Source organism: Piliocolobus tephrosceles, chromosome 6 (assembly GCF_002776525.5).
Source record: "Piliocolobus tephrosceles isolate RC106 chromosome 6, ASM277652v3, whole genome shotgun sequence".
NCBI lineage: Eukaryota > Metazoa > Chordata > Mammalia > Primates > Cercopithecidae > Piliocolobus > Piliocolobus tephrosceles.
In genome coordinates this window covers 6,169,999-6,183,478 of record NC_045439.1, presented here as the reverse complement: position 1 = coordinate 6,183,478, position 13,480 = coordinate 6,169,999, and the positions used below count along the sequence as shown (strand labels likewise).

At 47.8% G+C, this 13,480-nt stretch overlaps 1 protein-coding gene across 4 annotated transcripts in view; it reads left to right on the top strand.

Moving 5' to 3' along the window:
- Positions 1-13,480, top strand: part of WDR25 (WD repeat domain 25) — a 154,129-nt gene that overhangs the window by 20,394 nt on the left and 120,255 nt on the right. The window contains exon 1 of one of the 4 annotated variants that reach the window (XM_023205626.3): positions 11,718-11,846. The exons of the other annotated variants lie outside the window; for them this stretch is intronic. Within the exon in view, the coding sequence (XP_023061394.1) occupies positions 11,760-11,846 (87 nt within the window). The 5' untranslated portion in view covers positions 11,718-11,759. Of the gene's footprint in view, positions 1-11,717; positions 11,847-13,480 lie in introns of those variants that run through there. 4 annotated transcript variants of the gene reach the window in all.

Sequence of the window (13,480 nt, the reverse complement as noted above, 5' to 3'; positions counted from 1 at the left end):
CTTTGTGGGTCTCCTTGAATCTTGGGATGTGGAGAATCTTGGAGGGGTCCAACTGCACTCCCCCACCCAGCCCTCACCTCCAGTCTGCAGGAGGCATCCCTGTGGGGGACTGGGGATTGGTTAAATGTGGCCAGGTTTGTGAAAGGGCTTTGGAAACTTTGCTGGGAGCTAAATCAAAGTTATGATTGTTCCACATCTGTTGAAATGTTTGTATTTACACTGTCAGGTAATGGTCATGGGCTTGCAGCTTGTACGTTTGTTTATTATTTATTTATAAATCATAAATCCAGAAAGGACTTGAGGAAGCCTGCAATAAAAGATACAAACAAAGTGAAGCTATTAAAGCAAGACAGACCGTGGAAAGCCACCCCAAAAGGAGAAGGAAGCCTGTCAATCAAACACAGAACTGACCGCTCTTCCCAGCTGGTGCCTCATGTCTTGTTCTGCGTGCTGTGTTCTCACAGACCCAAGGGAGGTGGCACAAGGTTGCCCAGTTCTTGCTGTCCAAGAGAAGCCAACACAAGTGGCCTCACATAGGCATGTGGGATGGCAGGACAGTGGTACTCAGAGGAGAGGCAGTTAGCTTCTTGTCTCAGCGGCCCAGGGAGAAGATGAAGATCATAGGAGAGGCCAGGGGAAATCTCTGTCCGAGTCAAGTTAAGGAGAGGTCACATGTTCTTTCTAGGGTGGGCTGTGGCAGGGCCACAGGTCCCTGGGCCAGACTGCCAGAGTTGTTTTGCTCTTTTCTGTGCCTCGGTTTCTCTCCTGCCAAGTGGCTTGTAACAATACTTAGCTCACAGAACTGTTGTGAGGATAAGTGTTGTGGTTTTGGCCAGGGACCTGGACCTTGCAAAGTGCTTTTGTTAACCTGAACTGTATGGTCTGTGTTTCTCATGGTGAATGTTGTATTTCTCAAATGGCTCAAGTCCTTCACTCAGGTCCCCGAGTTCAGAGGAGGTGCTGCTGGAGGGGTGGCAAGATGGGGTCTCCCCTCGTGCCCTTGGCTCTGTCCACACTGATGTTGTCAAGTGTGGCCTTGTTTGTTATTGCCTAAAAACACTTAACGAGTTCAAAGCAAAGGGAACACACTTTTTAATTATTTCCCTGCTTGTCTCCAGCAATGCTGTTGTCAAGGAAACCAAAACCTTTGAAAAGGTTTTCAGCTTCTCGGTCGGAAGAGGATACTTGTACAGTGCTTATATTGTTGGTGGAAATGGACCTGTCGTTCTGTAACAAAATCTGTTTCTTTTAAAAGGGTTTACTTCCTTCACTTCTTACAAACAGACTTTTTTCGGCCTTTTAACAGAAGATGGAAAGTTGTTACTGGTATTTTCTCTTTAAAGAATTGCCTGCATTCTTGACATAGTATTTCATTCATTCAACATCTGTTGTGAGACTTGGGTGCTAGGAATGGGAGTGTGATACAGAGATGAATATAGCCTTTCTGGAAAGGCTCCTGGCTCATTGAAAGAAGCAGGTGGACAGATCATTATAGCACAGCGTCATGACTGCTCTGAAGGGTGGTGGGTAAGGTGCTCTGGGGCATAAAGAACAGCCTGGGACGGGGAATGTCAGCAAGTCACAGGAGTCCTAGAGGATGGGTAGCCATTGCTCAGCAGCAAAGCGATGGAAGAGCATTCCAGCAGAGGGAACAGAGTGTGCAAAGGCAGGGAGGTGTACAAGAGCATGCTGCCGTCAGCAAACTGCAAGGTAGCTGGATGAGACTGGGCATTGGATGCATAAAGCATGAGGAGCAAGATAGGCTGGAGAAGACTTTTTTTTTGTTTTTGAGATGGAGTCTTGCTCTGACGCCTAGGCTGGAGTGCAGTGGTGTGATCTCGGCTCACTGCAACCTCCGCCTCCCAGACTCAAGCAATTCTCCTGCCTCAGCCTCCCGTACACGGGATTACAGGTGTACGCCACCACACCTGGCTAATTTTTGTATTTTTGGTAGAGACGGAGTTTCACCATGTTGGCCAGGCTGGTCTTAAACTCCTGACCTCAAGTGATCCACCCCCTTCGGCCTCCCAAAGTGCTGGGATTACAGACGTGAACTGCCATGCCCGGCCCGGAGAGGACTTCTGATCAGGAGTGGGGAGTGTGAAGAGGTTGCAATGCACACTCTTCAAAGTGCATTCCATTTCTGCCTAATAGAGCCTTGTTTCTTGACGTGCAGAGGCATGTCACTCCTTTTGTTCTTGCTTCAGAGGGAAGGGACACTGCTAACACACTGAAGTTTAATAATTTACTTTTGCTGCAGGAATATGGCCTTCACTATAATATTCCAGCCAGCATTCCAGTAAAATTTTATGATAGTTAAGCCCTATCAGAGCATTGGTTTTATATGAAAAAGATAAATCATTGTTAGAAAACCAGGAGTCTTAACTTTTAAACACCCCTTGTTATTTTTCTTGTAAAACTTTAAAAAATAATTTCAGATTTATGGAAGAGGTATAAAAATAATACAGAGAGTTCCTATGTACCCTTCACCCAACTTCTTTGAGTGGTAACATCTTGCATAACCTGGTGCATTTATTAAACTAAGAAATGAACATTGGTACAACTCTGTTAATTAAACTATGGACTTTTTCTGCATTTCACCAGTTTTTCCACTAATGTCCTTTTTCTGTTTCAGGATCCAATATAGGATGCCATATTGCATTTAGAGAGCTCTTGCTATTTAATAAATAATTTGTTTTTTTGGGAGTGGACTGGGCAGTAAGGAATGGACTGGAGCTTGTCCTGGCCACTAATTTTGAGTTCCCTGTTCTGAGCAAAGCCCGCACATCCTGGCTGATGTCCCATATCAGGAGACCAGAGCCTTGAAGCTACAGTCAAGCTCAGGCTGGATGTCTTTTGGTTTTCAAGATTTGCTTCCTAGTTCAATCATGAACAAGACAAGCAGAAGGTTTGCACCTTAATGAGACTTAAAGAGCACTCCCTTATAAAGTGCCAATAGTGACTTGTCCTTAATGGTAGCTGTTTAGTGATAACAGGTTTCTCATTCCTTTTTTCTTTTTTTTTTTTTCTCCTTTTGGATTTAACCCAGCCAGCCTTTTGGGCTAATGTTGACGTTAGCTAGAATTCGGATTTAGACTGCTTACCACATTGACATTTTTATACAACCTTCCTGTGGTTTATCGGACAATTGAGTGTGTCTTGAGGCAGTAACTGAGTTGAAATGTGTTGCATTTAATGAGTGAAACTAGAGCATTCTTTGCATACTGATAGATGCACATCTGTAGGTGATTTTTCCGACAAAAGTCCCAGCTTGGGACGTTTCTTTCCATTCCTTTCCCTTCCTTCTCTTGCATTTCTCCCCTTTTCCTTTCTCTCTCATTCTTTCTCTCATGTCTTTTTCGGTACTTTTTTCACTCTGCTCTCCTTTGGCCTTCCACCTGGTCCTGCCTCTGCCTTCCTTTTTCTCCTTTGCATTTCCTCCTTTCCATCCCCCTGTGCCCCTCTCCCTCTCTCTTGCCAATTCCCATCTTCTATGCCTTTCCCTGCAACAGGCCAGTGAAGCTGTTGCCACGGAAACAGAAGCCCAGCAGAAGCTCTGTTCTGCTTTCCGGATGCTTCTAACGATGATGACGCAGATAATGTTGATTTCTAGAATCAACTAAGCCCTGGCCTGTGGCCTCTGGAGTCCCTTCATTTTCCAAAGGCCAAGCTGATGACACAGCTCATCATTCTGTTCAGTAGATGGTCATTTTTGATTTCAAAATTGAAACTTCAAAATTTTGAGTAATCTGCTTCCCTGTGGCTCCAGAAGACTGGTTGCAACCATGTGAAAAAGACTTACTTGAATTTACTTATATTAACTGAGGGAAAAATACCAGATGAAGGGGGTGCGGGTGCTGCAGGTTCCAGGAGTAGCTTAAGTTACACATGGGAGAGGGTTAGATGCATTTGTTGAATTACTGGGCTGAATGACTGCTTTTAAAGGACTTGGGGGAAAGAGAAGTACAGTTGAGGCCTTAAAAAAGATACTTAATTTAATGAATGTTCAGTGAGGACTGGCCATTTCCGAGACATGGGATCAGGTGCTGTGGGGCACCAGGAGTGTGAAAGGCACAGTTCTTCCTCTGGAGGAGTGGCTTTTTAAGTGACAGAGCTGGGGCATATGTGTCCTGTACTGCAGTGACATTCCTTGATACTTGTCATGGTAATCCAGTGAGTGCAGCTGTTGTCAGTTCTGCAATACAACCCACATGCCTGCACATTAACTGGGCTTTGTGGTCCTCTCGGAGGGCTGTTGGCTCCTGGTCCTCAGTGGAGCTGGTTTATGATGGTGGCAGCCTTGCTGCTTCTTTCCGGGTTTGACTCAGGCCAGCTTGTTGGCATTAGCTAGGATTTGGAGTTTTGCCATTCAGCCAGCACCAGCTAATAGCCCAGCAAGGAAGAGTTAGTTCATGGATTATATTTAAGTTAGTACTTATTCCCAAAGGTAACTTTGTTTAATAAAAACCTTAAGCCCTTATTACTGTGCTTCTGGGTATCCTGGCTCCAGTGTGTAAAAATAAGACTTATAAAATTCAAGCATTATTTGTGAAAATGCAAAAACATTTTCATTAATACAGGGTGTGATAAAAAGCAAAAGGCACTTTCCATCTGTGGCTAAGTGGTCTTTCTCCACTCGGGTCTTTTTATTTTCATAATCACTTTGCACTGATTTAAATATTGCCCTTTCAGTAGTGAATTTTAAAGGGAGGAAGCTTTGGTGTGTGAATAACTTTACAACTACCCACAGTATTTCTCTCCAGTTGCTATGACTTAAGTTGATAATGGACCCCACACAGTAGTCACTAATGTATGATAATCTACGAGTGTTTTTGTTATTGTTTTTATTTTAGAGGAAAGGTTGGAAATTAGCATAGTAAATCTCTGTGGGATCTTTGCAAATAAAAGAATGTTCACGTTAAAAACAACTTTCAAGAAAGATGTATGGTAATGAATAAAACATCAGTGAGTGAAAATAAGCGTGTTTAATTATTCAAGTAGAAGTAGTAATTTAAACTAATTATTGCTTGCGGATTTCATAATTCAGTTTTTGTCTCACAATAATATTTCCTGTGGGCCTCCGGGGCGCGTCGGCGGCTGCTCGCCGTTCCCGGGGCGGGAGAGACCTCCCCTCCCCGTGGCTGCAGCCTCTGCTCCACCGAGCCAGAGCCGGAGAGGCCCAGTTTCTGCTTCCGCCGGCCTCCTTGTGGCCTCAGTCCACATTGATCCTCCTTGCATTGCCTCATCAGGCATTTCCTTGCTTATCACCTTCTCTGGTTGATTCAGGCATCTCAGACCAGTTCTGTCCACTGAGGTCTGAGTGTCGGGGGGGCTGGTCCCCTGCCTCCTCCCCTGTGTCTTAGACTTCCCTGGCAGGGTGGCCCTGAGCACCTTGCCCATGTACCCAGGAGGCAAGTCCTTGCCGTTCAGGGCTGCCTTAGGTTGGGTCCCCTCCAGGAGGCTCCCCGGCCTGGGGATTGGTCATTTCTTCCTTCCCAGCACTTTGTACCAGCAGGTTCTGGTGGTAGTAAGAGAATTACAGAGAGAATTTGTTGGTTGACATTTTTCTTTTTTGGGCTTCTTTTTAGTTTGTTTCTGAGCCTAAAGGAAGAAAAACATGTTCATACAGAGGAATGGAAAAGTACCAGAGAGTCTGAGAGGCAGTAGGGAGGACAATTCATCCCCTGGAACTTGCACCTGGCTTCTCTCCTCCTCGGTGGCTCTGCACGTGTCTTAGTTCTGCTCATTCTCTGTATGCAGGCACTTGCCATTTTCTCTGTGGAATTCGAGGGCTTGGATGTCATTTTTAGCGTGGACACCTTGGAGGGGCTCAGTTACATTCTCCTTGGTGCACCTCCTGGGGTACAACAGGCGTTATTAGGTGCTGATGAAGGAGTAGGAAGTGCTGAAAAGCACTTTTGCTCAATCGTGCGAGGCTTTTAAAGCCCAGTTATTACTGCTACTCCCATGAATGCCCATAATGGCACAGGAGGTTTTCTGAATCTTTCTTTATTGCACAAATGCTCCTGGAACAGATCTTGACAATTCAGGTGAATTATTATTCTACCCCTCAGAAGGTAAAGGGAAAGCTTTCTATTTGTAACTTTTTCTTCCCAAGTGTCCTCTGTCAAAAGGTAGTGACATCTTCTCTCCTGATATGTGACAGCCATTATTACCTGGCTATAATCATGCACCATTCCGTCTCACACCCGAAAGCTTTCCATCCAGCACGTCAGAGGGACAATCTTTATTTAAGACGTCCTCCCCTACTTTTCTTTGTTATTACTTCCTCCTAGAAAAAAAAAAAACAAAAAACAAAAAAAACAAAACCAAAAAAAACCCAAAAAATCCCCTTGGCTTTAAAAGCATGATCTGGGCTAGGAGTGACTCATTCCTTTGCAAGGTTATTGACGTAAGCAGGGACAAGACAGGTGGGACACGGGGGTGGACAGAGTGATGTGCTGTCAGCCAGGGGCTAGGGGTCCACATGGGGTTCTGCCGTTTACCAACTGAGCCCTCGGCAGGCCAGGCAATCTCTGGGTGTTGGTTTCCTCTTTTGGCAAACATAGAGGCTGGACTGTGTTCTCTGAGGGCCTTTTAAGCTGAGTAGTTTTGTGATCTCCAAACTAACTGTAGCTGAATGAGGTAATGAGGGAATTACAGGTGTCCCCTGAACTCTTCCTGCAGAGTAGTTGAAATGAGCATTCATGATTCCGAATCGGTTTTCTCTCCCTGTGAGCTCCAGAGGAAGTCATTAAGCAGAGAAGAAGTTACTAACACCTTGTGACCACCATGGAGCAGAGCCAGGGGCATGAAATAAAATGCCATAGGGATGAGACCCGTGCAGCCAGCCAGCACCAAAGGAGATCTGCTAGGAGGACACCCTTAGGTTGTGAAGGGTCCAGCCCTCTCTGAGGGGTTGACAGCTGAGCTTCATTACGTTCTTGACCCTGTCTTGCCGACCTCAGGGCTTCTGTATCAGCAGTGCCCAACAAATGGTTGTTGGGGTGAATTAAATTTTCTCTTACGGATAGTGTCCTATCCTTTCTACCAAGTAGGCTTCCTCTCGGGGAAGAGACCAGTCTTTTTTATTTCTTTCAAAACTGATATTTTTAAGAATAGAAATACAAATTGGTATTTGATGTACAGAGAAAAATGAGTCGTTTTCCCATGCTCTGGATCTGGAGAGGCCATATGTGGCTCGTCTCTGGATCCTAGGGAGCATCAGCCTTGCTGCCGGAGGCAAAGTGGGCGGGGGCTGCATTGAATTAGAATGACCTGGCTGCCTTTCCAACCAAAGCACATATGGCCAAATGTTGGGGGAGTGAATTGGAGGCAAAAGCCTTTGGAATTATTGGGATTGTTGGGACTCCTGGGAAGGAACTGGGCAGACTTGTGTTTGAGCCGTGGCTCTTTCTACCCTAGGTCTGGGGAAGGTCCTCCGCTTCTCCCCCACTGTTTCTTGTAAAGTGGGGCTGGCATGCTTAGCCTGCAGGGCTGTTGTGCATGGTCAGTGAGATAGCGGCCTTGAGTGGTGCCCAGAGCTTAGCACAGAGACAGCAATTCTGGTTCCTTTGAAGATGGAAAATGAATATGTATCATTTCGCAATGATAATGTGAAATCAATGTGGAGGTGTGATTCCATTAATAGATTGCTGATGAACTCAACTTTTTAGGAGCCCGTTTGTTGCTTAGAGTGAAGCTGGCTGGATTGAGGCAGAATTAGAATGGCAGGCCCACTCTTCTCATTGAAACGCACATGAAGTGCTTGGCCCTCAGACTTCCATTGAGATGATTGCAGTGATCAATATTCCAGTTTGCTTGGCTGGCAGCTTCCGGGGAATAAGAATGGATGGTGGACCCAGGGAAAGTACTGCCAAACAGAGCATTAAGTTAATTCCTGTTTGCCTGGGTTCTGGCCTGCCTGATGAAGTGCCTTGAGTAGAATGAGGCAGTGTTGGTGCGGACTTTATCATGGGCTCTACCCAGTATCACAGGAACTCAGGGTGGCTGCTCCCTGACATTCACTTTTGGTAGCAATTAGAACTCCCATTTGCTGAGATTCTGCCATGTGTCCAGCCCAGTGCTGGGCCCCATACACACATGATTGGTTCCTTGAAACCTCTGAGATGCCGATGGCATGGCCCAACCTGCGTCCGAGGACCTGGGGCTGAGAGGGCCTCAGGGCACGGTGCTGCAAGGGGCAGCATTGGGAATGGAGTCCAGGGCTGTTTGCTCCCTACGTCTACATTCATTCCACTCTCCCATGCCAGCCTGTAAGTGTAAAGCAGATGTTTGCAACCTGGGTTCTCATTTTCCTGTAGAATCAGTGTTACTCATGGCAGTGAGGGCCTGGTCCCAAAAGCTGGGTTTACCACTGACAGTGTCATTTCTCATGTGGTTTTCACCTGGGCCTTACCACCATGGGAGGCAGAGCACACACCCCTCTGGTGTTCCTGGCTGGGAAACAGGGGCCCCTACCTGTGGGCTGCGTGGGCCAGGAGGGTCAGCAAGGCCCTTGGGGGAAGTGCAAATGCATCCTTATCTCTGTAATGCTTCCTCTCAGGCATAGGGTCTGCTGGAGGCCTGGCGTTCCCATGGGGCTCACTTCGTGTGCAAATGTTCTGTCCCAGTTCAGTCTGCTGACTGGGAGATGTTGACCTGACTCTGTTTCTCTAGGGCCATGATCCTGACTCTGAAAAGCCAAGTGTACACCCCTCGCTCCTCCTGCCTGCATTCTCCTTCTGTCCACCCCTCTCCCCTGCAGCTGTGGCCTCTGCTGGGCCCATCCGTCCTGTGATTGACATGGTTATTCCTTCCTTGTATCATTGTCTGAACTTGGCCCTGGTGTGTTTGGGCCCCTCCTCTTAACCCTCCTACCTTGTGTCCCCATGCTAGTTCTGTCTTTCCTGTGCTCGCAGAATCTGTCTGTCCTCTTGCCTCCACCTCAGAGGCTTCTTCTGGTCTCACCCCCTCATTCTCAGAAATGAATTTTTTTATCTGTGGAAGGTGGCAGCTGGTAGCCAAACGAGGAGCCTAAGTCTTGGGCAAAGCTTCAACAAGGACGCTGAGCTCAGGGGCCTAGGAATCCTCTTTCTGTCTCATTTTTTTTTTGAGATGCAGTTTTGCTCTTGTCGCCCAGGCTGGAGTGTAATGGTACGACCTCGGCTCACCGCAGCCTCTGCCTCCCGGGTTCAAAGGATTCTCCTGCCTCAGCCTCCCGAGTACCTGGGATGACAGGCATGCACCACCACGCCTAGCTAATTTTGTATTTTTAGTAGAGATGGGGTTTCTCCATATAGGCCAGGCTGGTCTCCAACTTCCGACCTCAGGTGATCTGCCCGCTTCGGCCTCCCCAAGTGCTGGGATTACAGGCATGAGCCACCACGCCCGGCCTCTCTGCCCCATCTTCTAGGCACCCTGGGGCCTAAGGATGGGGCTGGGGTGCAGGGGATGGGGAGGGAGGCTGTCCCCCCTGGAGGATCGATCAGTCACTCTGTTATATGTCTTCACTATAATCTCATTTTGGGCTGCATTCTGGTTTTGTTTTCATTTGGGAGCCCTGCTTGGAGGCCAGCACTAACAGAAACATGCAAGGGCAAAAGCAGAGCTGGCCATCGGGAGGTGGGGTGGCCTGCAGGGCCTAGCTCTGTGGTGTGTGGATTGGTGTGGCAGTTGCCCTTCCTGGCAGCAGCTCTTAGTGATTAGGCTTGGAGGAGCCTTGGCTTTAGGTTTTCTTTGGGGAAGGGTGAATATTAGTGCTTAAGAAACGCCACTCCCAAGGAAACCCACCTGGATGTTTTTCTCTGTAACTGGCCATTTGGAGGCAGGGCCAGGCTGTGCATAGGCTTTTGAGTTTCTCAGGTGCTTACATGGGTCTCAAAATGATGGTGCAATCAATCTGTTTCTTGCTTGTGGGCCTGGGTCCAGCTCAGAATGGAGATGTGCTCCGTGGACTTGCCTTCAGAGAAGATGGTTAGCAGGGTTGTGGGAAGGAATGTGTGGTGGACAGAGGTACAGGCTCCCCAAGGCTTAGAGGCTTCAGAAGCCCATGTCAGGCATGTGGGGCCCAGGTTCAAAGCAGGGGATGGAGAAGGGAGGGTTAAAGCCTTCCTTCTGACATTGATATGTGTGTCCCAGCATTGGGACCTGGAGCAGTTGGCTTCACAGGCCCGTTGGACTGTTGAATATTGATGGTGTGGGTTTGGCTGAGGAGCACAGGCAGGTGTGTTTGCCATTCTTGTGTACTCAGGACGGGTATGAAGGGCAAGTCAGTGGCACAATTCGAGCAGTCAAAGTGCTGCTGTTACCCGAGCATTTGCTGTGTGCCAGGATCTTCACGTGGACAGCGTCAGTTTTCATAGGAGTCACTTTTAGGCATTTTATCTCCATTTTGCAGTTGAAGCAGTTGATCCTTTAGACGGTGGTGTCTTTGGTTAGTGTGAAGAGCCAGGAATTGAGTGGGGAATGCCCTTATGGCAGCAGGACAATGGCACCAGGTGCCTCCTAGGTGGCTTGTCCAAGGATCAGAGTCTAAGGCCACATTGCTACCAAGTAGCAGAGCTGGAATCAGCGCTACTCAGCCTCACACATTTTACTCCCTGTGCCTCTTCAGAGCTTTGGCCTGTCACATGTGTGCAGCTGTGGGAGCCCAGATTGTGAGTTGGTCAAGGTCAGGGCCACACCTTGCACTTCCCACTTTACACAGAGTAGGTGCTGGACAGACATTTGTGTCGTGAAAGAGTGAGTGAGTGAATGAAAGGTACACCATGGGGATAGAAAAATAAGGGGCAGGCCCCAGGGCAGTTGGCAGATGTGAAATGTGGTTTAAAGACTTGGCAGTAAATCTGTGGCTAGGCCCCCCTTCTCGTTTCATTCCCTTCTTCCTTCCTTCTTGGGATTCAGAATTGCTCTCTGGGCAGAGGGCTGTGGAGCAGGAGCAAAGCTGCAGGTGTGAGAAGGACCCTGCCATGCCAGGGCAGCTTCAAGGAGCTGGTTTGCATGGAGTCAGCAAGAGGGTGGCAGCAGTTTTTGGATGGAGCGAGTTGAGCCCCGAAGACAAAGGTCGTTGAAGTCCTTCCAGGAGAAGAAGATCAATGCCTGGGCTGAGCCTGCAGTTAACATCTTAATAGTAACAGGAGAGTTTCTGAGAGATTAGGTGATGATATATACTCAGAGCTCAGACAGTTAATTTGCATTGTGTCCTATATTCCTGAAAAGTTGCTTTCAGATTCTTATTGATGTGCTCACATTTTTTGGGGTAATTGTCCTCCTTTGACATTAATAACCCCCCTGTTTACTCTCAGGCTCACATACCTCTCAGAGTCCAGGAGACAGTGAGGGAAAGCTTTTAATTCAAAGCCCTATCCATCTTCTCAACTCAGGTGAGACGGGGACTAGAAAGTTGGTCAGGCTGAAGCTAAGCAAGGCCAGCCTTCTGGGTGCTGGGTGTCAGGTTCTGGATGGGGCTGGCAGTCATGGATGGTTTTAGGCTCTTCTGCCCCCTTCTTCAGTGTGCCCTTGTGGGAAGCCAGTGCATTTCCAGGGGAGCTGCTGGAGGCTGCTTATGGCATGCAGATCAAGGAAGACCTGAGGACCACATGCACCCTGGGCGCTCTGGGTATGTTGTGTCTGCAGGTTTTGGAAGCAGCTGTCCCCCAAAGCATACAATTATTAAGAGCAAGGACCACAGTTTCACACTTCAGTGCCCAAACAGGCCCTGACACCCAGTTTGGCTAGGTTGAATCTGGGTGCCAGAGATGAGAGCTGGGATTGGAGATGTGGCCCGTCCCCGCTCAGGAGCTGGTGATGCTGAGTATGCTGGGCTCCCAGACACATATGTCATGGTGAGCTGTGGGAATGACCCTTGACTCCGATCCTGATGGGAATGGGAGAGGGTGCAAGAGCTGGTTCTGGGGACAGGGGAGGGTTTGTGAGAGCCAGAGCACAGGTGCCTGCATACCAGGCACTGGGGGTGGGGGTTGGGGTAGAGAGTGTGGTGATGGTAACAACCTATAGTCATGGGGCTTGGGGCCTTCTGAGGGATGTGGGTAAATCTGGAGTTTTTCCTATAGGAACGGGGAGCCATGGAACGTTCATGAACTGGTATGTAAAATTGAAGAGAAAAACCCTAGGGAGACCTCATCTGACACTCCTGTGATAATCTAGGCCTCAGGATTGGCAGATTGGGATGCTTGTGTTACCCCTAACTTTAGATTGCTCTGCCACTACTCCCCTCCATCACTGTAGATTCCCACGATTTGAGTATCAATGTAATTACGAGTTAGGGGCTTAGAAACTCCTGAATTTATTGAGAACCCACTTAATTTACATGTACTGAGTTTCAACATTGCACAGCTCTGTGTAGAGGGGTCAGGGTGGAGGAGACCTGAGATGACAGAAGGCCACGTTCTCTAGGGGTGGTCTGCAGCCCTCAGTGCTGTCTCTTTTCCCTCCAGCGCCCCCTCCGTTCCCCCCTCCAATCCTTGCTCCCCCCAGTCTCTATAGCTGAAGGCCAAGGCAAACTGTGGGGTTGTGAATATTTACGCAGGCCAGCACAGGGCTCAGTGACTCAGCTGAGAGCCACGCAAGTGTTTGGTGACTCATCAGACCTTTCCAAACACTTGTGATATTTTTCTCCTCTGAAGGGCCGAAAGCAATTAGCACTTAACGATGGTGTATGACGCCAGAAGAGTACGCAAACCTTCCGGCTCATCTTTTCTGTGCCTTTTGGGTGTTTTGTTTTTTAAAAAACTTATGTGAATTATTTTCCCTTTTGTAATGTTTATTTTATTCTGATTATTAAAATTATGTATGCTCATTGTAGAAAATACATAAATTCATTAAATGGGAAATAAAATGCATGAATTATTTTTCCATTACAATCTTATTAGGAATGTTTTGCTTGTGCAAAGGAGATTTGGAGCGCTAGACTTATTTTATTTGAGGTGCTTGTCGAGCTAACTGAGATCAGTGGGTTGCAGCCTGTGCTTTGGGGACTCCAAGGGCTTCATGGAAATTTCTAGAGGCTGCCTCCAGGGTGGGGGATTTGGGGAGCTTAGGACCCACCCCCAGGTTCCTCCCTCCAAATAGCTCTGCCGTTTTCTGTCTCACGCCTGGGCTTTTTCACACGGCTGCCTCTGAGCGAATGACTCCATGGCTTATCAAATTGGAGACCCAGTAATCCGGCTCCAGCCTCTCATTTTACAAGTGAGGAGTTGGAGGCCACTGGTTACGTGTGTCTGGTGCAAGGTGATGTGGTAGCTTAGGGCTAGTCCTCATGCTTTCTAGGGCTGCATTGCCTTTTAGTGTATGAATCAGTTAGAAATATTGGCATTTTAACTTCAATGCCATTGTCACAAGCTATGTCACCATGCAGAGGACCCCCCCACCCACCCCAGGAAGCTGATCAAGGGTCTCTAAAGGGCTCTCTTTTGAGGGAAGGGGACATTGCAGAGCGACTGGCTCTTGAAAAGATGAA